We start from the raw sequence: 27,600 nt of genomic DNA, 5'->3' as shown, positions 1-27,600 counted from the left end.
GTGAAGGATTAATTCTCAGAGTGCATGTAAACGGTGGAGTCCCCACGCAGCGAGACACCAACCGCTAACTGAGAGCGTTTGGGGAATTTGAGAGTCAAACAGCAGTGGCCTGTTTTGTGTCCAGATGACTGCAGAGACGAGTCCACCTTTCAATGCGCTCAGGTAAGCAGACTGAACCATGCTGGAACATGGCTGATTTTGCCCCCTCTTTTATGCGTCTGAAAAGCAGTCTGTACTAGGGGTTGAACGACTTTGGGTCATTGATGGATAAGTTTGTCTGATAATGCCCATGTTATGAATTATCATGTGGTGCAACCAAAAATAAATAACCAATTTGGGATTTTTATTTTGAAATACATTTAAAGACAGGAGTTTGTATCATCCACAAGACAGTCAAGAAGTTAGCTTTTTAGTAACTGGTATGTAATGGTCATATTTGGACATCATGTGGTATAACCTGAAAAAAATAATTAATATTAATTTCGTCCAACAAATATATATTTTCATCATAATTTTACTTCTGTGGCTAGCTAGCTTATTTAGTTTAGATGGCTAATTCTAGAAAGCTTTCAATGACAGATGTATGTATGTCCTAAAGTGTGTATAAAAGTAAATAAATAATTTTATTTTTATAATAAATTAACCGTGCTGTGTCTTGTAAAATCCTTATCTATCAATGACCCCTTTTGATTGTTTGTAGTCAACGCTAAAGTGATGATCGATTAATCAATAACTGATCACTGATACAATTTTCAAGTTTCCCCCACTGATCTGAACATATGACTGGATAGCCGATGGCCCATACACGCCCGCCGCGCAAGGCGTTGAAGTGACAGGGCGGCCATCTTGCTCCTCCCATCTCGCGAGCAGACTACTGTATAAACTATAAAGTATACGTACAGATTAGACATATACAGCTTGTAGGCAGTTAGTATAGGGCCGGTTGGCGGGGTGGGGGACTTGAGGCGCGTTGGTCACTACTATTTAACATGTAAAAAAATAAATTAAAAAAAATTAACAAGTGAACAGTATGTGCTGCTTTAAAGACACCCTTTTTCTTTTATCGCTCAGTTCCTTAAACCTCAATATTAGATTTGGCAGAGGTATCTTTGGTTAAATTAGTTATAATTCTTTAATTAAAAAAAATATTAAAGTTTCCTCCTGCAAACATCATTAACCATATAATTTATACATGGATTTAAGGTAAGTTGTAAAATGGCTGAAGTCCTCTTGTTTATGTTTAACAAATTTAAAACGTCATAAATCATGTTGTTTCTACTAAGTACTGTCTGAAATATTCTCCAATTTGGATACCGTAAATGTATAGGATCGTATGCTGAGAAACGTTTCTTGGGAGGAGCAATATGGCGGATTCGCGGCTTCAAAAGTCTTGGCCTATCGGCTATCCAGTCATAGCAGTTGCACTAGCCCCACCCACAACTTGTTCATCCAATCACATTTTGACACTTGCTCATCCTATCACATTCAGATGCCTTCATGGCTTCGTAAAACAGTCGGAACTTGTAAAACTGTAAGATCAAATCACAAACAACTGCAGGGTCGCTACACAAAATCACAATAGTAGTGTATAATTATAATTACGGATTATTGAAAGATGTGACTGTCTTTGAGACCATGAAGGTAACTGAGTGTGATTTGCGATTAGATGGTTCATTCGGATAGCAGTGGAAGGAGGAAGAAGAGCTTGACGTGTGTCTGTGGGATGAATGCTTGAGCAAAATCCTAATAGAAAAATTTCCCATAAATATCACACACCTGTGGAAATGGCCGCCATGCTGGAGGTCAACACATTGTTTTTTCCGGTCCTTATTGAGTGTTTAAAGAGATAAATTTGATAGTCAATGTTGTGCAGTGAGATGGTTAAAGCCTCATTGTTTGGAATCAGGGCGAGAAGACTGAACATTTGAGCTTTTAGCTTTTACGCTTGAATTGCGTAACGATTGTAGTTATTTAATTTGGCCACTTTGTCATCATGTCACGTCTTCTCCACTGAGACTTTTTAGCCCTCATCTTAGCACATCGATGGAGATTGGACAACTTATAACATAACGGATCAGTAAAAAACGGACATGAGTCGTCCTACTAATCTTTCTGGTTCAAGCCTGGCTTATCCTCAAGCTCTGGACCTCCAGCGTGGCAGACAAACAAATACAAACGAGTTTTGTCATGTGTGTTGCAAGAGACCGTGCTATTTGGTCTCATTTTTGGAGAAATATTTCCATATGAAATTTGTTTTGCTGCGATGACCAAACCGCCTGTTGTTTTCAGCGAGAATCCCGTGCCAAAACGTGATGGCCAATTAAACGTTATAATAGTCAATGTGCAGCGGTTCAACCCCTAGTCTGTACAGGAGGCATGGAGTTACCTTTGACTGGAGTTGACTTTGCATTTGAGCACCCATCCACAACTCCTCCCAAAAACAAAATCACCTTTGGACTCAACTTCAGCCAATGCTTTAATAATATCTTAGCAGCTTGTTTAAGATTGATTGCATTTCACAAAGATTTGACATCATCTGCATCCTTTTTACGCATCAAATTTTTTTTTTCCAGCCATGATGTGACACCCATGGTAGTAGAATGTAATGTTTGATGTTATGTTTCCTTCCCCCAAGTTCTCTCTTGCGTTTGTGTTACTGAGTAACCAGCCCAATAAAGATCTCTGCTATGAAGTTTCTATCTTTAAAAGAGGTGCCATGAAGCAAAAAAGCAAATAAGAGAAAGGAAACAAACAAGCCAGGTTGTACTGAGTGGCGGGTGACACACAAGGAGAGAATGCAGCAAGGCTCTCATTGTCACTTAACGGGTTACCTTCAATATGATCTCAAATGTAAACATACTAGTGAAGACATAATCTGCATAGCCTAGGACCTGGAAGGCAACCACATGTGTGCAGGGTTATTGGGTGGGTGGTTAGTACAGCACGGACAGGGGACACAGGACATTTACCTTCAAAACGATCTCAACAGTAAAGATAGCCGTGAAAGCATAGTCAAAGTAACCAAGTATCTGCAAAAAGCAACGTAGATGTTTAACAAAGACAATTCATTGAGCAGCTTTATACATCATTAGAAAACAAAATTATTTTATTTTTTTACTTGTAAATTTGGAAGAATATATTTTTTTTGTTAAGACTTGAGACTAGACGGCTTCTTGTATGCATAGTTATAACTGAGCATAACCGCAGTAGTTTGAATGATTACAGTGGAACCTCTAAAGTACAATTTGGAATTTGACCAAACGTTGGAGTCAAAACTGCTGTCGTTTTGGTTTAACGAGCGCTTTGTTTTTGTTTGGCTTTTGGCAACACTTACCATGTTTTTCAGACTTTAATTCGCTTCGGAGTATGAGACGCACCATTGAAAAACAAATATGATAATTATAAGAATCATTTTGGGGAGGAAATTTGCGGCATCTACGTGCTAAAGAAGGTGGCAGTAATGCAGCAAAAGTATTTGCCCACCACCAAAAGAAAATTGAAGAAGAAATTGAAGCAGGAGTAGAAAAGTAGTCATGGCAACAAATGTGTGATGTATCGCTAATTAGCATGCGGCTTCCGCCACATCAGGATTTACAGCGCCAAAAGGCGCAATAACTGACCAGGCTTCTACTTTTGGCCATAATGCAACGCAGGATTCTAGTTATTGTAAGCCATTTTAAACTAAAAAGAAAAACTTTTCCGGGTGCCAGTCCGAGCTCAAATTTTAATACATACAAATCGCACCTTGAGTACAATTCTTAGGAAAAGCCAAAACTTGGAAAAAAGTGTGATTTTTTGTCTGGAAAATACGGTATTTCAAAACAGTGGTTCTCAAACTTTTTACAACAAGAACCATGGTGTTGTATTCCTAAAGACGTAGCTTATATATATATACACACACACACATATAATATATATATAAAAATATTAAAATAAGAGTTGTACTTACCGGTAAATAAATGTTTAAAACTGTTCTTAAAGATTAAATGTCTAAAAAAACATCTGATAAAAGTGTTAAAAGAACAACAATGTAAAGTCATGTAATCGGTTTTACAAACAAAGTGGTAAAACTTTTGTGGAGTCCCAACGATTGTGTAGCATTAGCTGGTTTCACTGAAGCAATCCCCTTCACTCACGGCTGATTTACTGGATTTTGACAGATTTTGCAAGGCCCACAGAATATTGTGTTCTATTGCTATAAAAATATGGAACCTACCAAAAGAAAGATTAGAGTCTATTCTTTCATCAGAAAAAAACATATACTTCTATCTGTTTCCGTTTTGCAGTAATTAGCATTGGAATATAGCTAAGTTTCATCATTATTCACAAATTATAAATTAATTATTTAGAATTGTGAGTCAATGAGTTTTTGTTCAACATGGCCCTGGTTGATCTATTTTGCTCTGCTGCCCACTGCTGGCCATTTGTGTAATAACTACCATTTCTTCAACTGTCCTTTGCAGTTGAGAAAGCCTTCTGTATGTTCTAGCATTAAAAAAAAACATAAAAATCATATAAATACGTCTTTGGGACACTTAAAACATTTAAAATATACAATTTTTGGGAGCAAATGCGTTAAGGTGCTTTAAAAAAACAAACATGTTTACACATTTTACATGAACACTTTTTCTTTTTAGACTTCTGTCACAGTTAACAATGTTCCTTAAAAATTTACCTGATTATTTTTCCATTCATAATTTGTGACATCTTTCCAAACCCAAATGAATCAGACATTTCAGACCAGCATTCCAGAACTAATCGGGTTTAAACTTAAGAGGTTCCACTGTAGATTTAATAATTACTGCGGTGCAAACATACACTGTATGGACAAAAATATTGAGACAAACCCCTAAATTAACTTGAAATGCATGGTTCTAGACAACTACAATGTCCTCGCCAGACATCTTGTGGATTTTGGCCATGTATTCTAATAAACCATTAAGAGCAAAGTTTTAAGTTGGTAAATGATTAACCCTTCAGCCACTGAAAAAAAAGTCACATTTGTTAAAAATTGACACAGAAAGTACTAGTATCTTGTGTTCTGTATGGAAACATCAGTGGGATACAAGTAATTAAATTGCGGTAATATCCCTTAGTTCCTCTTGAATCTTAATTTATGAGTTGGTGGGAACCATCAAAGGGAAGGCCCTTTTCTGTTAGCATATGAAGGTCCATGAAGGCATATTTGGTGCGAAAAATCTTCACATTCATAGTGGGCAAAGTGTCCCAATACTTTTGTCCATATAGCGTCAACAAACTTGTACAGTACTTTGAATAGAACACAAAGACATACCAGTGTTTTGCTGTATTACCTGGAAAAATAACCTTACCTTATGAAATAGGATGTTCATGTCAGAGTATCAAAATAAATGTATAAAAAAAAAGACTAAAAGTAAACAAAAAAAATTGAACAAAAATCATTTGATGTGAGAATATTAAACCGAGAAAGCTACATAAAGTATTTTCTAATATAAACATTTAGATAAATATATATATAAAATTCTCAGTATTTTTCAAGTATTAAATTTATGAAGCAGGTTTACAACAAGTGCCTTAAGAGGCGCCACAAATTATTTTCTTTGAATTAATTTTCTGTTCTAAATTCAGGTGTGTTCCTAATACTACATATTTATTTAAAAAAAAACTTTCCTAAAATTATTAGCTCATATTTATGTATTACAGTACAGTATATGACATCTGATGCTTTTAATGCTTTGTAAATCATAAACTACACTAAATCATGAAGAACCGGTGGCTTTTCAGAGACATGGAGTCCTATACCACCTCTCACTGGGCTACACTAAAGTGTGATTAGGGCTGGGGAATTAATCAAAATGTAACCCTGATTTTGGCTTCTCACGATCATAATATGCCAAACGGCGTGGTGTGCTTATGCTAGTTACTACGCTGTGAATGCGCCAAATTACTTGTAGCAACGTTTTGATGTACAGAATGTCTTAACTGAGCTCACTTTAAGATTGATTTGATTTAGTGAGGCCTCAGTTGGAGTTTACTGTAAGAGTAAACACACAACAAAAACAATTATACACATTGTATATTTAAATTCAACATGTACTTTGTTTTGGAAACATTGTCAGCTTATTGGTAGCAGTCAGTTGGAAAACCCCATTGATGACTCGAGCTAGCAAAAATTAGCATTAGATATCAGGGAAAGATTTACCTTAAAAAAATAAATATTAATACAAAAACTCTGTAGTATCCCATACAAACAGGTGCTGTATGTAACAATACTCACGGGAATATATTCTTCTTAATCTGTGAAAAACTAGTTAAATTAATAAAGTTTGCCACTTTCTTCTTCTACTCTTTTTATCTTCATGCACAGAAAGCGTATCTCCACTGCCTCTAAGAGGCCAAAGCGTGTACAGCAGGACTTTATTTCTATACAGATTGTTTTTAATGCTATTATTTCAATATATCAATATTTTAACTGCTACTTATTCATTTTCTGGTTGTTCTTTTAAGTTATATTAAGTTAAGTTTGGGTAGTTAAATGCTAATTTTTTAAATCAATGAACAATTGTTTTTACCAATCGTGATTTCAATATCAATCAAAATAATCTTGATTATTAATTTTTCCAATATCGCTCAGCCCTGTGTGTGGTTGGATGATTTGATGTGGCGAGAGTGAGCGGACTTACAATATTGCGAGCGGAGAAGTTTCGGATGGGATCCTCTGCGGCGAGCGAGACGGAGCTGAGCATGATGAACACCAGGATGAGGTTGGTGAAGATGTGGTGATTGATGAGCTTGTGGCAAAACACACGAACTCTGCAACACACGGCCAATGCAGCATGTGTGTGTGTGATAGTCAAAAGTAAAACGATGTCTGTGTGTATAGGGTCTCTTACGGGTTGGTGTTGCTGAAGATAAAAAAGGCACTTCCTTCTGGGATTGGAGTAATCTTCTCCTTCTTGACCAAATCGGAGATGGCCGGCCGAGGTCCTGCTGGGACTTCTGGGTCTTCCTCCTCTGCCGCGGTGTCGTCATTGTCTTCTTCTTCATCCTAAAATTTGTGCAAAATCTTCACTACAATTTCTGCTTTACAATTTTAAAGCTGTATTGTTTGAATGTCACATACCTTCTCATCTTTCTCATCCTTTTTGTCCCTGGAACAGACACAAATTACATTTATTATAAATTAAATGTATTGCTGTACAGCTGTCCGTGAAACATATCAAATCATCTTTCCCCATTAAAATGAATGGAAATGCCATTAATCAGTTACAGGTTCCTGAAAAAAAATTTTTTTTTTAAATATAATTTACTAAGAAAAATAGTACCATTTAAAATTAAAGCTGTAAAAACATGTCAGTGTGAAGTCAATGATTGGATTGTGTTTATTTTAAGACATGATGTAACTTATTACACAGATATGTCTTTTTCTGTTGAAATGCATTGAATTTAATTTCACTTTTTCAACTGTAGGTGGAGCCCTGTAATGAGAAATAACTGTTCTTTGCTTCTGATTGAAATAAAACATGCTCAAAAGAGCTAATTATCAAAGTATGTGCTCAACATAAGACATTTCAAAGCTCCTTGTTCTTTAAGCTGCTACGTTGCCATCACTTATTCATCTCAAAATGCAAATAGTCCAGCTTTTACCCTTTTTTATCTCCTTCATCCGTGTTGAGAGACTCCGCATCTGCCAAGTTGTCCACAGCAATGGCTAAGAAGACATTCAGAAGGATGTCTGAAGAAGTCTTCAGTAAAGGAAATGTAAACATCCAGTGCTTTGATCAGGTTCAGCAGATGAATATGAGTGAATTGATCGTGAACCAGGATACAGTTTCCGCAAATGAAGAGGATGATGAAGTAAAAGCATAAAATCATTCCAGAAGAGGAAGGGCCTCCGTATGCCATGATGCCATCATACATGACAGCATTCCAGTCTTCTCCGGTCAAGATCTGAGGGAGAAGATTGTACCCACAGGCGTTAAGTCCATTTCTATTATTTCTAAAAGGAAAAATCAAAAGGCCTCTAAATACCTGAAAGACGGTGAGTAGCGCTTGTGGAAAGTTGTCGAAGGTGCTCCTCTTGGTCTGGGTCTCGTCAAAGTTGAACTTTCCGCCAAACACCTGCATGCCCAGCAGGGAGAAGATGATGATGAAGAGGAAGAGCAGCAGCAGCAGGGAAGCGATGGACTTCATGGAGTTGAGGAGAGAAGCCACCAGGTTGCTGAGTGACTGCCAGTGGCTGGGGGGGGGAAAAAGGGAAGAAGAAAGACAAACCATGATAGAGAACCAAACCAGAGTGTGTGTTTGTCGTCTAGGAAGCTCAGTGGTGAATGCAGTGATTCCAAGCCATTATGCTGTGGCACTTTAGGTAGCCATGAGAGGTCATCAGGTGTGCCGCGAGAATAATCCAAGTACATTCATTTAGTCGGAAAATAATTACTTATTTACTACAAATACACAATGGAATGCTCTTCCCAGTAGATGACATTGTTAAGTGTAAAAACACATTGATTTTTTCATTTTATTTTAAGGGGAAGTTTCTTTCCAAAAATATCTTCTATGTGCCCCCAAGAGGCTAAATGCGGCATTTTGATTGATATTGTGTTTTTGGAAAATGAGTTAAGCAGCAAAAAATCCACCAGTTTTTATCTATCTCGAGGGCAGCCATTTTGGCACTTGCTGTCAACTGAAAATTACATCACAGTCGCTCAGCTCAAGTAACGTCCAATTACGGCTCAGCTTGACCAAAGTTAGAAAACAGGTCAGCTGTGATTTGTTGATACCTTAGAAACAACTGTGATGTCATTTTAGACAGCAATTGACAAAATGGCCGCTCCACTCTCAGTAAGAAATAGTCACAGTATTTGGTAGTACATTATGTACCTACATTATGCATTCGTCAGCTAGAATGTTTCCTCTTGATCCTGAACATAATTGGTATCAAAAGCGCATGTATGGATGTTGTGGTCTTACCGTGTGACCTTAAAAATCCTCAGCAGGCGCACGCAGCGGAACACGGAGATCCCGAGGGGCGACATGATCTCCAGCTCCACCAGGATGGTCTCGGTGATCCCTCCACACACCACAAAGCAGTCGAAGCGGTTGAAGAGCGAAACAAAGTAAGCCTGCAGGCCCAGACTGTACATCTTCACCAACATCTCACAAGTGAACAGGGCTAGCAGCACCTTGTTGGCCACATCTGTAAGCCACAAACAACCCAAACGCAAATAAGTGGTTCAATTCTGCTGGAAATTTGCCATGGAGCGCAGTGTTGTGCGTACCCTGCACTTGTGTCAGCCACAAAGGTTGATTGTAGTGCTCTGATGATATGGTGAGCGTGTTGAGGAAAACCAGGATGATGACCAGCCAATAGAAAGGCACCGATTTGACAGCCAACCGGCACTTTCTGCGGCAGAACCTGTTCCAGCGGCGCCAGCGCCGACTGCAGGGCAATAGAGCAAATATTAATCGGGGGCTTTTCTCAGTAAATATGACCTAATTCTGGCATATATTTTAAGAAGGTGAGTATCTATACTGGTGTATGGTGATAGTCTAAATTGTATCTACTGTATCTATGTGTATTGCTCCAGTCTAATGATTGTTTGGCCTTGTAGACGTCTATTCATGTACAGTAAATGTATTGCATGAATACACTATAGCAAGCTATACTGTTGAGTACAGTCATTTCTGGACTACAAGGCGCACCCGACTATAAGCCGCGCTAGCTAAATTTGGGGAATACTCAAGTTTGTTACACATATAACTGTAGGCCGCAGGTGTTTTAATGCTACCGCACCAGGTTCCTACAACTTTCTTTTTTTCCATAATGAGGACGCAAATCGTCTCGCTCTCGTTCTGTCTTCTCCTACTGTATTTGGGCTCACTTGGTTTGATTTGCTCAAATTTGATTTGAGTATTCCACTTTGCTCTGCCTGACGCTCTTGTGCTTTCTTAAAAGTGCGCCCCCTTGTGGTCTGATGGATAAGCCACACCTTTGTATTTGCCGCAGGGTCGAATGCAAGTGAAAAAAGTAGCGGCTTAGAAATTAGTCCAGAAATGACTGTACATGAATTGAACAGATGAAATTGCCTTTACTTTTGGTACATACTAATTAGGTCATGTTGCTGAAATACATTTAAATATTATATTATATTCAAATAACAGTAATAATACAGACTGAGACTACTTTGTAATTTAGCATGCAAAGAAAGATACTGACCTGAACTTTGACTTTGAAATTTTTTGACTGAAAGAAAGAAGAATTTGTCAAAGTTTGCAGATGAAAGATGCAGTGAAAGATTAGTATAAATCTAGAAAAAACATCAATGAGAAGAAATATGAAAAAGCAGGAAGTAGTTGATTTTGACAAGGCAATTTTCTTTCAAGTCATCCCCCCCCCCCCAAAAAAAAAAAATCTTGACAATAATATGTACTATGCAGTATGCAGCCCCATTAGTCTAAATACAGTATTCTGGTTAATGTTGTGTTAGTGGAATATGAGGTAAGCAGCAAAATGCAACACTTTCAGAAGGCGGCCATCTTGCCACTTGCTCTCGAGTGAAAATAACATCGCAGTTGCTCACATCAGGTAAATACCAATCACAGCTCAGCTTCAGAAAACAAGTGAGCTCCAGAAAAAAAAGGAAAACAAGTGAGCTGTGATTGGTCACTGCCTGAGCCCTGAGCAACTGTGATGTCATCTTCTGTCGACAGCAAGTGGCAAAATGGCCGCCCCCTGGGACGGATAACAACGGCTGTATTTTGTTTCATAACGCATATTCCACAAATTTAATATTAATCAGAATGTCAAGTTTAAACTAGTGAGGTCAAATATAACATATTATTGTCAAGAAATGTTTAAGGTTGATTTCCACTTTGAGCAGAAAAATATCTGCACAACTGAAGTGGGACTGAAATCCAAGTGGAATGAATCTTTTCTGAAACGAGTGCGTGAAGCGCGCAACACACGCTCACCACAGAGGTCCGCAGCATGGCGTCTTTTCCTCCTCCCCATTTTGGTTCTCTGTGTTCACAGATTCGGTTTCGCTGGCTGGAACGCTCGCTGCAAACACAAACAAAAGGGGACATTTAAGTCAAAATGGGGGAAAATGGAAATTAAAATGTCACAGCAAGAAACAAAGAACAAACAAAAAAGCAGTATTGAGAAGGATTAAAAAAAACATGAAAATGTTGCATGTTATGCTTATTTACTGTACATGTGCTATAAAATAGTCAAATATGCCACAGGCACTTTTGAGCATAAATTCAAAAGGTGTAAATATCGATAACAAAAAAAAAAAGAGAACATAAATGAGCAAGATAAAATACCATATTCTTATTTACGTGAAGTACTATTCAATTGTGGGAAAAGCGAGTAGGTAGTTAGCCCATGAAGACGAAGAGCTAAAACTGTCTATGAAATGCTTCCACTCACAGCAGTGCGCAGTGTTGATTAGGTGTGTGAGGCATCTTCGAAAGCATTGAGGGTGTGTGTGCGCATGCGTGCATGTGTCGCCGCTCGGCTTATGCAGACGTGCTGCCTTTGATTCCTGAGTGGTCGCAAAGCTCTCAGCTCTGGAAATAGTGCTGATTGCTGGAGTAGTGATCTAGGTTTAGCCTTGTTTCCTACATTCACACCGAGAGCCTTGAGGAAAAAACGGGGCGGTGCCGCTATCAAGTACTTGTATTTTTATTTACTCTGTATTAAACTCCTTTCATGTGAAAATGATAACTCTTGCATTTAAGAGGTAAACAAAAACTGCGGTGCAATGCTCACACACAAGGGTTTAACACATTAATGATGCATAAAGAAGTGAGTAGGCATTTACATTAGGCAGCACACAACACACACACACACACACACAGATAAACTCAGCTGTTATTTAGAAAGCACCAGCAAGCAAGTATACGTTTACTAAATAACACTAAATAATGTTTTTTTCTGCACATTAATTATATGTTGTAAGCTAATTGTGTTTTTGTATGCTTGCCATATGGAGCCGAAAACAACAATAGTGATATTTTTTTATGTATTAAAATGATCCAAAAAAAAAAAAAAAAAGGCAAAGTACAGTTGTTGCGCTTTCTTAATAAGAAAAGAACAGTTCTGTGAAATCTAGATTTGTAATTTCCTTTTATTTAGTGTTATATATGCAGTTATGTCAACTGAAAATGACATCACGCGTGCTCAGGGCTCAGGTAATGATGACCAATCATAGCTCAGTTTGCCAACGTCACATGACCAAACCCAGAAAGCAGGTGAGCCATGATTGATCGTTTCCTGAGGTCTGAGCACCTGTGATGTCATTTTGAGTCAACAGCAAGTGACAAAATGTGTTTTTAAAGGTACTGTATTAATTGTACTTACAAAATAATTGCGTTATCAAATCTATTATAAAGAAAATACTAACTTTTAACTACTGAAAATGGCTAAATGAGTCAAGTATCCTTTTAAGTAGTCATTTTTCTTAACTTATTGTTTTTGTTCTTAACTCCTATTATCGTGGGTTAACTTAACGATAACTACTGTACTGGCATAACTGTAGTGCGGCGCATTTTTATAATAGATGAATTTTTCATATTGTTGCAGTTTATTTTGTTTTGTTTTTATTTGTAATTCAGATAGTTTTAATTAGTTTTTACAGCAAGTTTGTTTTCATTTATTTATTTTTTGAAAATGCTTAATTTGAGTTTAGTTTGTATTAGTTTTAGTTTTAATTGCTTTTTTTTAATATGTTAAGTATTTGCTGAGTGCAAGGTTAAAAAAAAGTCTAGTGTAATAAAGTAAACTAGAATTCTCAAAGAATTTACCTTGACTATTCTGTAGCTACGGATGTACTGTACAGCAATACCAAATAAATACATTTAAAATAAACTCCAAATGTCATGATATCAATTGACAAAAACAAAAACTAAGGACATTTTGCTATAATTACAGTTACTTTTAGTTAATTTTATAAACATAAGATATAGCTACAGTAAATTTTCATTTTCAAAAAATCCTTTTCGTTCTTATTTTATTTCATAAAAAAAAAAAAAAACTAACTAATTTTTTTTTAAGTCTTAGTTTTGTCATGAGTTTTCATTAGTATAATAACCCTGATGCGGAATAGTGTGACCACTTGTTGCTTGGCAGATTTTACTGCATAGGGCTCAGCCACAAGTAGGCCAATGAAAAAAATAAACAAGTACAGTAATTATGACCATTATGCAGTTTTAGTCCAACTCGCAAAAAACACACAGCCACACTCTCACTCATAAGCACAAAAAGGAGGGAGAGCACAGGATTTACCATGAGTGTCGGACGACTGGCTGAACCACCCAAACCTTCCTTTCTTCTTCTCAGTAAGGTCAGCCAGAGTCACCCCTTCATGTGCAATGCATGCAAGGCCATGCATTCAGACACAATGGCACAGCAGAGGGACATGGGGCAGGGGGGAGAGGTCAGGGAGGAGAATGCGCCGCTATCAAAATGGGGTCAGAGCAGACAAGCAACACAGGACAACAACCGTATTCCAGATATCAATAATCCAACAGTGACAAAGAGCAACGGGAGCCACATGGGGGCTGAGCAGAGCAGAACATGGAGGTGGTGGTAGAGGTGATGGGGGGGGGGGGGGGGTGGTGGTCACTGTTGGTCACGAGAAGCCTGCAGGAGAGGAGACGCTGCACTAACATGCTACACTGCAAATGAATGCATTTAACAACATGTTAGTTGGGGGCATGTTTCATTAACACTGCAAGGCAGGATGAGAGGTGCTTGTCGAGCAGGTTTTTTTTAGAATTGAGTGTTTCTGCTACAAGAGGTGGACAAACAAATTACATGAACAAAAGTATTGGGACACTAGACCATTAAACATAAAGGAAGTGAAAATATGGAATTGGGCTCTTTGTTGCTATTAACAGCTCTTTTGGTTCTCTCCTGGGAAGACTTTCTATTATATGTTGGAGAGCGTCTAGAGGCATTTTTGTATATCCAGTTGGGATTAAGGCGCTAAAGAAACACGATAACACATTTCTAACAATTCACCAACACCATCAATGTGTTTAAATTTAAGACCCTGTAAATAAAAGTAAATGCTGAATGTCATCTAAACACACAACAGAGAAAAGTTTTGGAAACAACTCTGTCAAACTGATATGAATATTCATACTGTTGATCAATAATGAAATAGAGATAAGGGGATAGGAATATAAATTTATATTATTTCCTACTCCTTTTTAAACATGTAAATAATCATTATATGTCCGTGGTTAATGTACTACCTATGCTCGTGTTGATTATTTCATTTTTTGTTGTTGTATTTGCTGATATTTTTAAATCATGTTTTTTTTCAATACTTTTCTATTATTAAAAAAAAAGCCTAATATATAAGATGACACATCAAAAGCTATTCTCTCCACTTGAAAAAGCTGAAAAACGTCCCCCCCCCGCTAAACCAGGAACTGTGAAACAAATACTGTACCATTCCTAAGGGCAGGTTTGAGCCACAAAAATATATTTGTAGGGCTTTTCCACACCACAACAACGAGGCGCTCTAAAGCGGCCATGCCAGCATGATGCCCCTATCTTTCTTACGAAAAAACCAAAACATTTTTCTTAGTGTGATGAGCGTGCACTCATGACAAACAATGAGACACTCTATAGCAGCTCAATAAATCTGGAAAACTACAATTGTGAAAAAGTTTAATGCTATATTGCAACACTTTAGTTCTAAATAGTTTTTGCTGGTTTATAGCAATTATCTTCAAACGTGTACTTTACAAGGTCTTTAAGGACAAGCTTGGAGACGCGGGAGCGTATGGTGCTGCCAAGTAAAGCAGTTTTATCAGAATTGAATGATTTTTCTGCAGCAACACACACTCAATGTCATCGAGCGTGTGTTCAATGTCAGGAAGTGTAGTTTATGATTGAAGAGAATGAGCACAAATTTCAACTACAAGGTGAATCAGTTGGTGTTCCATGTGTGCTGCTTATATAAAGAGGATTTGGATTAAGACTTTTTTTATATTGCCCAAGTAATGTGCTTTTTTTTTTCTCCCTTTCTAAGCTGAACTCCAGTGGTAGTCGCAATGTGTTCCACTTACATTGAAAGGGAAGATGACAAACTACTTTTTGAAGGGTTTTCTGCTTTAGAGGGTGCAAACTAAATCAGGGTGAGTCATAGAATGTGCTTACGGTTGCGTTTACACTCCTCGTCTGCCTCATCTTCATTGTCAGGGTCGATATCTTCAGCCTGAGTGATCCAGTCCAGGTAACCCTTCAGGTCCTCCTCAAGCTGCTGCTTCTCACGCAGCTTCTGGAAGTCTCCGCGAGCTTTGGCCTTTTCTCTCTCTTTGGAGAACTCGCTGGGTTAGGAGGTCAAGCAAACGTACATAGAACACAGAAGCACAAAAATGAGCAAAATTGCAAAGTAGAGAGAAGACCTTCTTCCAGGGTCTACAATGAGCACAATTTTTCACACCACAATGGAAACAAATGAGTCAACTCTTCCTAAATGACTCATCGACAATAAGAGGATTTGTTAGTCTAACAGCGAAGCAATTTTTTTTTGTTGCATAATCTCTATCTTGCAATCCTAACCTTTCTAAAATGTGTTTTTCTCATCCCTAGCCACTGGAGGGAGATGTACACCTTCTAAAGAGAGCGTAGCGCTATATTTAGAGCCTTCACTGGTAGTGCATCCTGCATGCCAACATCCTCATCATAAAGAGTAGGACATTTAGACAGATGGTTGCAAGAGTCATGCAACATTGGCGTGGAATCTCAATTGACAAATTGTATAAAACTGCTGCTAATTAGCTGCGTTAAAATGAACGAGGGAGAAAATGCAAGAATGTTTCTTTAAACGCACTGCCGAGATGGTAGCAGCAATCGTGTCAAAGGTTATGATTTTGTTAACTCGGCTTTGCTGGCTGGTCAACATCCCTGCTGAGTTAATTCTACTGTAATAACACACCACCCCCATTCGACGCTGCCGGGAAAGCAAACTGGGGTTTGCGCGAGCTTAGAAGCACAGAGAGGACTGAAAGGCGAGGAATACGATTAATTTTACTCTCTCGAGGGTTGGGCGCTTTGACTGGAGTGGGAGGGGGAGGAAATGCTCACTTTGCAGCTGCCGAAAAAAGGACGCAAGTATGTGATGCCAACAAAGGATCGAAATACATTACATGGACACAAGTATTGGGACACAAGCCTATTAAACATACATGAATCGGTTGAATGCTCCACGTGAAGAGAGTCTCGCATATGAGCAAAATGGAAATAATCCCATTGCTTTTAGTGTGTCAAAGACAAGGATGAGAACATACAGTAATAGTCAAGTGGTGTGGAAACCCTCAAAATGGAGCAATCACGGCCATATTTTCTTTATCCTCTGTGAAAAATGACTACAGTAATTTTACTGAAAGTTAGAGCTAACTGAATTTAGTTGTGTCTCCATGTACAGTGTTCCCTCACTTTTCACTGATGATACTCTCCAAGCCCCCCAATAGGTGAATTTCTGCAAAGTTTTACGACTCTATTGATCCATAACGAACTGGTCTTCTAAACACTTACGAAATGTAACTTTTAAAATGCAAAATGTAGAATTAATACAGAGCTGCTGATTAAAGGCTGCGTTGATAAATTAATGTGAGCGTATGCCCGTTCCATAGTCCACAACACCCTTGCAGCACAAGGATAACTACATTTATCTTTGTCTTATCAATCTTAACTCTTTGACTGCCAGACGTTTTCAGAAAAGGGATGCCGTGGGTGCCAGCCGATTTAAGCATTTTGACTGATCTTTCAAGGTCCACAGAAAATTATGTGTTTGGACTATGGAAACACATATAGTTCAAATGAAAGATTGGACTCTCATCTTTCATCAGAAAAAAAAAGTTTGTTTCTACCTTATTCCGTTTTTCAGTAATCAACAATAGAAAATGGTTAGTTTCACCTCCGTTTTGAAACAAACGTCTTTTAACGTCTTTGGCACTCCTCCCTAGGATTTTACTAAACGTTATTTAACGTTTTTGGCAGTCAAAGAGTTAAAATAGTTTACCAGAAACTGTGTTAAAACTGTCACAAATGGTCACAAACAAAAATCCAAGATACAGTAAATGTGCTAACTGAACCGTGAAGTAGCGAAGTAACAGTGTAAATCCGTATGTCTGTGTCATGCTGCCTCGAGGTGGCTGAGGCGCACAAACAAGAAGGAACTGCACAGTAATTAATTACGATGTACACAATGTAATTAAATATTAAATTAATGAAACTGATTATGAAGTACCATAGCATAGAATTCTACTTTCCTTAATAATAGTAAAAAACTAAAAAAAAAAAAAAAAAAAAAAGGATTATAATTTCTTCATTTGGGGGAGGCCAGAACGGATTAATGGCATTTCCATTCATTTCAAAGGGGAAAGAAGATTTGAGATACAAGTGTTTTAAATAACGGAACAAGGAACAAATTTACCGTATATCTCAAGTAAGGGTGGGAATCTAAGGGTACCTCACGATTAATAAGAAGGTGTTCACTTTTTTAAATACCAATAGAAACCAACAATGTCAAGATGTAACGCCCCTGGACTAATGAAGTACAGGGGATAGACATTGAATTTGGGCTATATAAACAAATGCATCTCATTGTTCTGGAGCTCTGCTCGGAGCATTCTCATGTCTGTGTCAATAAAATCATTGTGTTCAGCTTAAATCTTGGCCAGGACTTTCTCATTTTAATTTGATCCTGAGTACTTAGTTTTACAATTTGACTTCGCAGAATCTAGTTTTTTATTTCAACTTTATTAACATTTAAATAAAATCGATATTTAATACCTTGAGAATCTTTTTAATATAATGAACGGCGCATAAAAAAAAAAAAAAGGATTTTTGTTCCCACCTCTAATCTCAATGTGCCACTGTATTAATAATTAATACAATAAATACACCAAAAATTATGATCCTAAAATACTTCTTCTGTTAACAACCCAGTGTAAATTTAGCTCCTCCCCAACTTGCAAAGGTCTTAGAACACTCTCGTCATGCATCGCTCCCAAATAGCTCCTTGACACCAAACACGACTTTCATTTAGTGCCATCTTGAGGCATCGTTAAGGCATTTCACAGCTGAGGATACGTTCCGCAGAAAAAAAAATACAAATAGGTGAATTTGTGTATAGCCAACTGTGAATAGGTTATATCAATAGGTTATGTCTCAATTTTGTCCATGTAGTAGCTCTGTGTTTATACAATAGGATTTGTACTTGTCAATCTCTCATGCTTATTCAGAAGATAATTGGTGTCTTTGGCCAAACACAGCAAGCAAACAATAGTTGCACACCGCAAAGCAAATACCACTGCACACAAGTTGCCTCTTACCCACTAAGCACACCTAACACGAGGTTCAGCACAAAAAAGGATCCGAGTATGATCAGGCTAACAAAATAAATCCAAGGGGTTTCCCATCCTATGGCGTCGTTAACCTGAGGGATCCAGAAGTAGCCGGTCAACGGACACAAACACAGAATGGTGAGAGACACAGAAAGTGCTTACCCGCTCAACACACCCAAAACCAGGTTAAGAACGAAAAAGGAGCCGAAGATCACGAGACTGACAAAGTACACCCATGGAAGCTCTAAGCCCATAGCATCGTTCATCTGGAGGAGCGTGCGTTGCCGCAGAGGAAGGAGAGAAGGGGTGAGAAGAAAGGAGTGAAAAAAGAGGAAATCAGGGAAAAAAGATATTTAAAACTTTAAAAAGAGGCACAACACAAGTTAGAAGTGTTCTTTCCGCACAACACTGCATTACAACCTAAGACAAGTTGTCAAGTATTCTCAATCATATTTAACCAGTCAATCATACGAGTTGCCTCAAGAAATTATCAGCAGCTTCATCATCAGGATGTCACACGTGTGATCCAAGCCGACGTTCGGGCTGAATCCGCGTGACAGTCGACACGGCAGGTTAGCGGAGTCACTCACCCAGTAAAGCACGTCCGTCCAGCCCTCCATAGTGATGCACTGAAACACCGTCAGCATGGCGAACAGGAAGTTGTCAAAGTTGGTGATGCCGCCGTTGGGGCCTTGCCAGCCTTCTCTGCATTCGGTGCCATTGATGGGGCATTGCCGCCCGTGCCCTGAGATCGCACATGGCGCAGCATCCTCCTCCGCTATAATGTCTATGCAACAAAGAGTTCAAATGAAATCGCAATAAAGACAAAACACGTGACTTTTGTGATTACATTTTTCTGTCAAATGCAATTGTACGTTGCAAGGGCGCCATATTGGATGTGGCAAAGTGGAGCAATTTATGAAGATGCCTTATTTATGGGCTGCTTGGAGACGAAGTAGTCATTTGACAGTCGTGTTTCCGTTTTGCAGCAATTAGCATTAGAATATAGCTAAGTTTCATCATTATTCACAAATCTGCTTAGAACTGTAGGTAAATAATATTGTTTTCAACATGGCCCTGGTTGATCTCTTCTACCCTGCTGCCACGTGGTGGCCATTTTTGTAATAACTACCATTGCTTCAACCATTTTGTGCAGTTGCGAGGGTGCATCAAAGCCTTCTGTATGCTGTATAAATATGTCTTTGGGACACTTAAAACATTTAAAATAGAACGTATTTATACGTTTTTGGGAGCAAATGAGTTAAAGACACACATTATTTATCAGAATAACATTGTAACATTGCAGCAGTCATTTGACAGTCGTGTTTCCGTTTTGCAGCAATTAGCATTAGAATATAGCTAAGTTTCATCATTATTCACAAATCTGCTTAGAACTGTGGGTAAATAATATTGTTTTCAACATGGCCCTGGTTGATCTCTTCTACCCTGCTGCCACGTGGTGGCCATTTTTGTAATAACTACCATTGCTTCAACCATTTTGTGCAGTTGCGAGGGTGCATCAAAGCCTTCTGTATGCTGTATAAATATGTCTTTGGGACACTTAAAACATTTAAAATAGAACATATTTATACGTTTTTGGGAGCAAATGAGTTAAAGACACACATTATTTATCAGAATAACATTGTTTCATATACTGTTAGCCACATACAGAGAAACTATTAAAAAGACGCCATACATTGGCTTGGTGCCCACTGTGTGTGGTTCGGCGTGCATAAATTCACCTACTTGCCAATATACTCAATGAGGTATGGTTAAAAAGACATTCAATCATCCATCCACTTTAATCAATACAGATGAAAATTGTGTTACATACCTGAGCCAGGAAGGTAGCAGGTTGCGTGCATTTTACCGATGAAAAGCTCCAGGCCAATAATAGCATAGATGATGATGACAAACAAGACTAGGAGGGCAATATGAAGGAGAGGGACCATGGCTTTAATGATGGAGTTCAACACCACTTGTAAACCTAAGCAAAGAGGGATAAATCACGTTTACAGGACTCAAACATCGACACGGGCATATTTTATTTATGCTCTACAAACTGCAGTTTACTGATTCACTTAAGGTAGCTGTGAAAGTCTTCTTTGGTTGTGTCTTAATGACTGTATTACACTGCCCCCTGGTGGCCAAGTTGTATGCATGTATGCATGTATGTATGTATATATATATATATATATATATATATATATATATATATATATATATATATATATATATATATATATATATATATATATATATATATATAAGCTGTGACCATGTGGCAAAAGGATGAAAAACCTAACGACAAGGCGCGTTACTTACTGGGTACTCCTGAGACCAGCCGCAGGGGACGCAGCACACGGAAGGCTCGAAGGGCCTTCACGTCAAATCCACCGGATTTACCGCCGTGCCCGTGCATGGACGCGTGGTTTTCTTCTCCCTCAATGTCTACCTTCTCATCTTTGGTCAGAATCTCCAAGACGACACTGAAGAGGCTGCCAGTAAGAACATATATAGAATCAATGCATTTCAATGAGCGTCAATTATATGCAGCTTTTCGCTTTTTGTGGGTTGGCCTGGGGATGGGGGCGACTGTACGTTTTAAGAAATGTTGATATATCTTGTTTAGCAACCTGTTTCTGCTGAATGAAACAAATTACATACACAATGTGAATTTTTGTGATCTCTCTTTGCACATGTAGCTTGCCAATTTCAAACAATTCATTTTACTAGTGTTAACGCCACTCACTAAGGATGCGCCAGAGTGTTGACACTTTTTTTTAATAACCACCCACAAACCATACTGACATCACCAGGACACACTTGGACTATCACTTACCAGGACAACCTCACATATGGTGAGTTGCCCACAATTCTCTGTTAATCTGTTAATGGACTCGAAAACAAAATAGTACAACTTTTAGGGTTGTATAGAAAAAAAGTACTGCTTGTGTATCTAACTATAAAAAGGTACAAACAGCTAATCTGGGATCTAAGAATTCGCTTTATGAATATATTCAAGGCTGACTTAATAATAGAACTCTGAGTCTACATCATCCAAACCTTCTATAAGACAACATCTGCAGCTTCAGTCCACACATAGAAACTTGAGGAAATCATCTATGCATACATCAAAGTGACAAACTACAAGTAGAGAATGGAGCTGCCTACAGGGGCTGAAAGATGCTCTTATAAGTGTTGACTGCACCTGTTCAAGTGAGTCACAATGGCACGATGGCTGCTTTGGTTCTCACTCACCCAAGCAAGGCATCCTTCACAAATTACCATCTTTATGAAAGTAACAACTCAGACCAGCTTTCATAGCAATCGTTCTCCAGGTTCTATTTATTCATTTACATCACTACTTCACTTATCAGGATAACGTAATTATTTTTTAAGTACAATTAATACAGTACCTTTAAAAACACATTTTGCCACTTGTTGTCGACTGAAAATGACATCACATGTTCTCAGGCCTTAGGTAACGAACAATCACGGCTCACCTGTTTTCCGGGTTTGGTCATGTGACATCCGCAAGTTGAGCAGTGATTGGTCATAACCTGAGCTCTGAGAACATGTCATTTTAAGTCGACAGCAAGTTGCAAAATTTATTTTTAAAGGTACTAATTGTACATGAAAAATAATGTAAACATCAAATTAATTATAGACTTTTTTTTGGGTACTTTTTACTGACGAAAATGTCTAAATAAGTAAACCATCCCTTTAATCCAAACGTGTTTTTTTTTGTTACTCTGTTCTCAATACTGCAGGCTTTGTTGACTGGTATTTGCCTTTATGGGCCGCCTACTGTTCACAGGGACCTTAAGCAGGTACAGTTTGTACATGCCTTGGGCCAGCTCCACATACAAACTGTATTTGCAACAAAAAATGACAAATGTTCCCCTTCATTGTGGGCCAGACCATCAGACCACCATAGTGTATCTATGACACCAGTCTTGGAACTTTTGTGACAGGCCTTGCACGCCCTTTTTACACTGCACTGTACATGCTCAGTTATTCTCACTATTTGCATTGCTTTGTGGGAAGCAAATTAACTATAATCCACACTTAGCGTAGCAATTTCACAAATCCACAAGGTTTCGATTAAAAGTTTCCACTGTGATACGCAAATCAGTGCATTTATTTGAAAATCGACTCAGATTTTCATCTCGACAGATGCAGAAGAAACCAGCTGAGCCTGGCACGAGCAGTCGGACCGAAACCAACAGCTTTATTTTTTTAACCCATCAGTCCTTTAAAACATGTTTGTGCACTTTGGGGAGATGGACACTGACGTTGTGAAACGTTGACATCCCAACGCAGGCCGCTTATTTGTCTGCGTGTCACTGCATGGAATGAGTGGCAACGCTTGGCGGCAGAGTGCCCGTCTTGGCTCGTGAGTGCACGCCAGATCAACCTTGCATGGCGCGCACAGACAGCGACGTGACCCAGCTACCCAGTGGACTGTGCATATTGGAGGAGAGGTTGTCACAAGACAAGACAGGGGAAGGAAGATGGAGGGCACAGAAGATTGCAGGATGAAGATAGCCAAGTGCAAAGGGGTTGGGAAGGAGGGCGGTCTGAGCTAGGGGGAAAAGAAATGTACATTTGAGCGGAAATGGAAGTGGCCGCTGATAAAGACAAAGCGGTGCATGATGGGAGATTGCAAGTGAAAGACAGTAAGTGAGAGCGGAGATGGGAGGGAGTGTTGGAGGAGAGATGGAGTATGGAGGGATGGTGACTCATTCCAGTGGTGGTAAAGCTCTGATTTATTCTCTCTGTCTTTTCTGGGTCATATAGTGTGGGCGTATGGGGGTCTCTATTAGCACTGGGCCACTCGGAGCAGAGGCTTAAGCATCTTTAACTTTGGCACAGCCAGCCGCCTCTCGCTCACTTGTGCAGCTACCACAGTCAAAGTGCAAACCCTAACACCAAACTCATGAGGCATTGTTGAATCAACAAACGCTACTCTCACCCGAAAAGAACTGTCGTTTCGGAAGAAAGCTACAGGTTAAAAAAAACTTACCCAATGACGACGATGACGAAATCCAGCATGTTCCAACCGTTTCTCACGTAAGCATTTTGATGCATCACCAAACCGTAAGCGATAATCTTCAGAAACGTCTCAATTGTGAAAATGATGAGGAAGGCATACTCGACTGTCTCCTGCACACACATAAGAAACACAGAAAAATACATGTCAACCATGGTGGGGTACGAAACATTTAAATAGGCCTAATGACTGGAAATCTAGAGTTTAGTTCCAATGGGGCCAAACGTCATGATCATATATCATTAATCTTCAATAATGCAGTTGTAAAGTCAGAAATACAGTACAGGTCAAAAGTTTGAACCCACTTTCTTTTTCAATGCATTTGCTTTATTCTCATGACTGGTGACTTTTTTAAATTCTCACTGAAGGCATCAAAACTATGTATGAACTGATGTGGCGTTATGACCCTAACAAAAAAAAAAGGTGAAATAACTGAAAACATGTTTTATATTATAGTTTCTTCGAAATAGCCATCCTTTGCTCCGGTTACTTTTTTTGCATACTCTTGTCATTCTTACCTCTGAGAACTCCTTAAAGACTGTTTCAGGTGACTACCTTTTGAACCTGATCAAGAGAATGCCAAGAATGCGCGAAAAAGTAATCAGAGAAAAGGGTGGATATTTATTTATGTATTTATTTGAGTATTTTCACCTTTTTTTGTTAAGTACATAACTCCAAATGTGTTCGTTAGTTGTCATAGTTGCTGTCATAGTTTTGACGCCTTCAGTGAGAATCTATAATGAAAATGTCATGAAAATAAAGCAACTATATCGAATGAGAAGGTGTGTCCAAACTTTTGGCATGTACTTTATATCAAATTAATTTGTATAAAAAATACTTCTAGGCCACAAATATAAAGCAGTCAAATGAAAAACAGTAAATATATACACCAGTAACTGAACAGATCTTCTTGTGCTGTGTGACTAGTAACTACATATTCTCACCAGTACATAAAATAGTTAATTAAAGTCATTCCATATACATTATAGAAGTTCACAAGTGTAATGAAATTTTACCTACCAGCTCATTTATTAATAGGAGAGCTTAATCTGCTCTCTCACAACTGTCAAATTGGTCAAGAAATAAAAAAGACGCTTAACAGCCACGCCCACAAGAATGTTTGCGTGCCTAACTAGAAATACAAAATCCCATTCTCTTGAAGTATCTGTGATTTGAGTGTGTGTCTATAGCTTTAAAAGGCAGAGTCTGGCACGGTGAGTGACGTGGGTGTCAGCATGTGGAAGTGTACTATTGGCTTTCTGATACGTGTTGTGTGACATGAGTTGTGACTGTCGGCATCTCGTGTATGAATGCACTTATGTTGTTTGCTTTTTTTTTTGTAATTGAGTAGTAAATACTTGTGTTTTAGAGTGTTAGTAAAGCATCTCATCCATAATGCTATATCTAACCTACTCTAACACCCTGATAAGCATACAGCCAAGCTCTCGACCAAAAAGTCAAACAATAATAGCAACATACAGTACTGTATACAATAGAAAAATAATGAACTTATACTGTGGTTAAATACGGTATATACCTCTCCATTAGAGTATGGCTCGCATTAGGTTGTACAGGCGTACCTAATGAAGTGTCCCATGAGCATTGAAATACATGTTAATGACATGCAACAAAGAGCAGTAAACAACATGGTATAACCCCCACAGCCCCTCATCATCATCCCATTTGCTCTTCTACTTCTCCATCTCAGATGACCATATGATGAAGATTAATGGTCCAGGCATTGCTACACATGACTTGCTATATGACTGACCAAATTAATTATGCTCTTGTCAATAGGAGGCTGACTATACACTCGTGAGTACAGTGGACAGTGAATGTTTTATACCAAGGGTTTGTGATTATGTGATTATTTTCATATCATTGTTTCAGCATTGTATGTAGCTGATAACAGATTTTTCTGGACACATTTTTTTCTGCTTTCCCGACATGCGCTCACAATAGGAATTGAAAATGTGTCTCTGTTAGCATATTAGTTTTTATTATGGATATACATTTTTTTAACTCACGCTGCAGCACCTTCATTTAAGATTCATGAATATTCATTACAAAAAAAAAAGAAGTTCAATTTAATTATTACAGTACTTACTAAATATTACTATTTATATTAAATTATAAGAATACATACAGATTTGTCTATTTTACCACCCTTTTTTGGGTTTGTTATCTAAAACACCAAATTTTGTAATTCAGTATTCAGTGAAAACTGAATCAGCTTGTTAAATGTTCAAATTCAATGAAAACATCACAGCTCCTGGACAAGTGGAATAGGATCATTTTGTATGTAAAACAAGTGTTATCTTTGAGTGACAGTTGCGATATCGATGAGTACTCAAATGTAAGAAAGTACTCGTAAAAAAAAGTGGTATAGATCCTCCACAAGCTATTGATGTGGACACGCCACAGGTGACGCAGCTGTTTGGCCCTTCCCAGCTGCCATGAAACCAGAGAGCGGCTACCTCCATGCTTTATGCATGACATTGCACACAGGCTGGTATTATTAATATCTGTCACGCAATACCCTTCAACACTATTCTGATGCTAAGTGACTGGAAATGTACCTTTCGGGGCCAGAGGCAGCATCAAAGCTTTGGCAACCAAACATATTAAGCCTTTAATATCTTATAAGGGAAGCCAATACAAAATGCAAACAAACCACATCGCACTAAAAGTATATAGAAGACATACTACACTTTTCCGCCTGAGGGCCTCTTGAATCTGCTGCTATGTGTTCTCTGTGGACGCAACAAAATGCGAGAGCGCTGAGTGCTGCGGGGCTCGTTTTCCCAACAGTTTACAGCAGATTAGAAGGAGCACTTAGGCCAGAATAAGAGACACGGGCTGCTTTGTTGCTCAAGCAAAAGGTTGAGAAAAGCTTGAGGCGATCGTGTCCATGACAATGCTGTGTTGAGGCCACAAATCCAGCAGTGACAACGCAGCACTTCCCATTGGCAGCAATGCAGCACTTCCTATTGGCAGATTTAAACGTGGAGCAGGGGTGGTGTTGTTTTTTTTCCTCAGAGGGACACATCACAGCTAAACCCACTATGTTGTTTTTATAAACTGTTAATTATATTTATTTTGACAAAATGCTACATCACAGCTTTTTGTTAAAGGTAATGAGGCAAATAGTTTGTGATTTCTCAGGTTTTTCGACCATTAACTCATTTGCTCCCAAAAACGTCTAAATACGTTTTATTTAATAAATTTTTTTAGGTGTCCCAAAGACGTATTTATATGTTTTTAAAGTGTTTTTTGTTTTTGTTTTTTTATGCTACAGCATACAGAAGGCTTTGATGCAGCCTCTCAACTGCAGAGAATGGTTGAAGAAATTGTAGTTATAACAAAAACTGCCGGCAGGTGGCAGCAGAGCAAAAGAGATCAACCAGGGCATTGTTGAAAAAAGCTCAATTATCCACAGTTCTAAACAGATTTGTGAAAAATTATGAAACTTGACCCATTTGCCCATTGAAGTTCTATTTTAAATATTACCATGCTACTAAACACATATTTATAAAAAAAATATATACAGTATGTTTTTTATGCTAGAGCATACAGAAGGCTTTGATGCAGCCTCTGAACTGAAGAGAATGCTTGAAGCAATGAGTTATTACAAAAACGACCAGGAGGTGGCAGCACAGTATAAGAGATCAACCAGGGCCATGTTGCAAAAAGCTCTTCCCCCACAGTTTTAAACAGATTTGTGAACAATCGTGAAACTTAGCTATACTCTAATGCTAATTGCTGCAAAACGGAAACAGATATAAAAATACTTTTTTTTCCTGATGAAAGAAGAGACGCTAATCTTTCTTTTGGTAAGTCCATGTTTTTATAGCAATAGAACACAATATTCTGGGGGCCATGCAAAATCAGTCAAAATCCATTAAAACAGCCAGGAGTGAGGGGGGGCTTCAGTGAAAATGGCTGGGAGTGAATGAGTTAATACAAGTGCAATTGTCAAAAAAGTAATCAATATCTATTTTGATAATATATTAGTTGTTTATAAAGATTATTTCATTTAAAATGTCCAAATTCTCAACAGTAAATCTCCGATTGTTGTAGCCATGAACGCAGATGGATTATCTTTGAGTTTTTCCAAATAAGACATTTGCATACACCTGCTTTTACTCTGAAAACCAATTATCAACATTTCTGCCAATTTTCAGACATGTTAA

General features: G+C 38.3%; 1 protein-coding gene across 18 annotated transcripts in view; it reads right to left on the bottom strand.

Moving 5' to 3' along the window:
- The window catches only part of cacna1da (calcium channel, voltage-dependent, L type, alpha 1D subunit, a), a 75,959-nt gene that overhangs the window by 31,047 nt on the left and 17,312 nt on the right, over positions 1 to 27,600 (bottom strand). For 6 of the 18 annotated variants that reach the window (XM_077572899.1, XM_077572894.1, XM_077572895.1 and 3 more), the window contains exons 4-22: positions 23,381 to 23,520; positions 20,677 to 20,849; positions 20,186 to 20,338; positions 18,942 to 19,138; positions 18,514 to 18,617; positions 15,158 to 15,327; positions 13,271 to 13,345; positions 10,954 to 11,041; positions 10,199 to 10,225; positions 9,261 to 9,421; positions 8,953 to 9,178; positions 8,011 to 8,218; positions 7,809 to 7,929; positions 7,627 to 7,714; positions 7,103 to 7,130; positions 6,873 to 7,027; positions 6,663 to 6,792; positions 2,970 to 3,029; positions 2,832 to 2,891 (exon numbers count right to left, since the gene is read on the bottom strand). In XM_077572899.1, the coding sequence (XP_077429025.1) occupies positions 2,832 to 2,891; positions 2,970 to 3,029; positions 6,663 to 6,792; positions 6,873 to 7,027; positions 7,103 to 7,130; positions 7,627 to 7,714; positions 7,809 to 7,929; positions 8,011 to 8,218; positions 8,953 to 9,178; positions 9,261 to 9,421; positions 10,199 to 10,225; positions 10,954 to 11,041; positions 13,271 to 13,345; positions 15,158 to 15,327; positions 18,514 to 18,617; positions 18,942 to 19,138; positions 20,186 to 20,338; positions 20,677 to 20,849; positions 23,381 to 23,520 (2,364 nt within the window). The remainder of the gene's footprint in view (positions 1 to 2,831; positions 2,892 to 2,969; positions 3,030 to 6,662; positions 6,793 to 6,872; positions 7,028 to 7,102; positions 7,131 to 7,626; positions 7,715 to 7,808; positions 7,930 to 8,010; positions 8,219 to 8,952; positions 9,179 to 9,260; positions 9,422 to 10,198; positions 10,226 to 10,953; positions 11,042 to 13,270; positions 13,346 to 15,157; positions 15,328 to 18,513; positions 18,618 to 18,941; positions 19,139 to 20,185; positions 20,339 to 20,676; positions 20,850 to 23,380; positions 23,521 to 27,600) is intronic. The other 12 variants (XM_077572905.1, XM_077572900.1, XM_077572903.1 and 9 more) reach the window with 7 other exon arrangements.

This window comes from Vanacampus margaritifer, chromosome 8 (assembly GCF_051991255.1).
Source record: "Vanacampus margaritifer isolate UIUO_Vmar chromosome 8, RoL_Vmar_1.0, whole genome shotgun sequence".
Lineage (NCBI taxonomy): Eukaryota > Metazoa > Chordata > Actinopteri > Syngnathiformes > Syngnathidae > Vanacampus > Vanacampus margaritifer.
The sequence above is the reverse complement of the archived record's forward strand: the minus strand, read 5'-3'. Positions and strand labels throughout refer to the sequence as shown.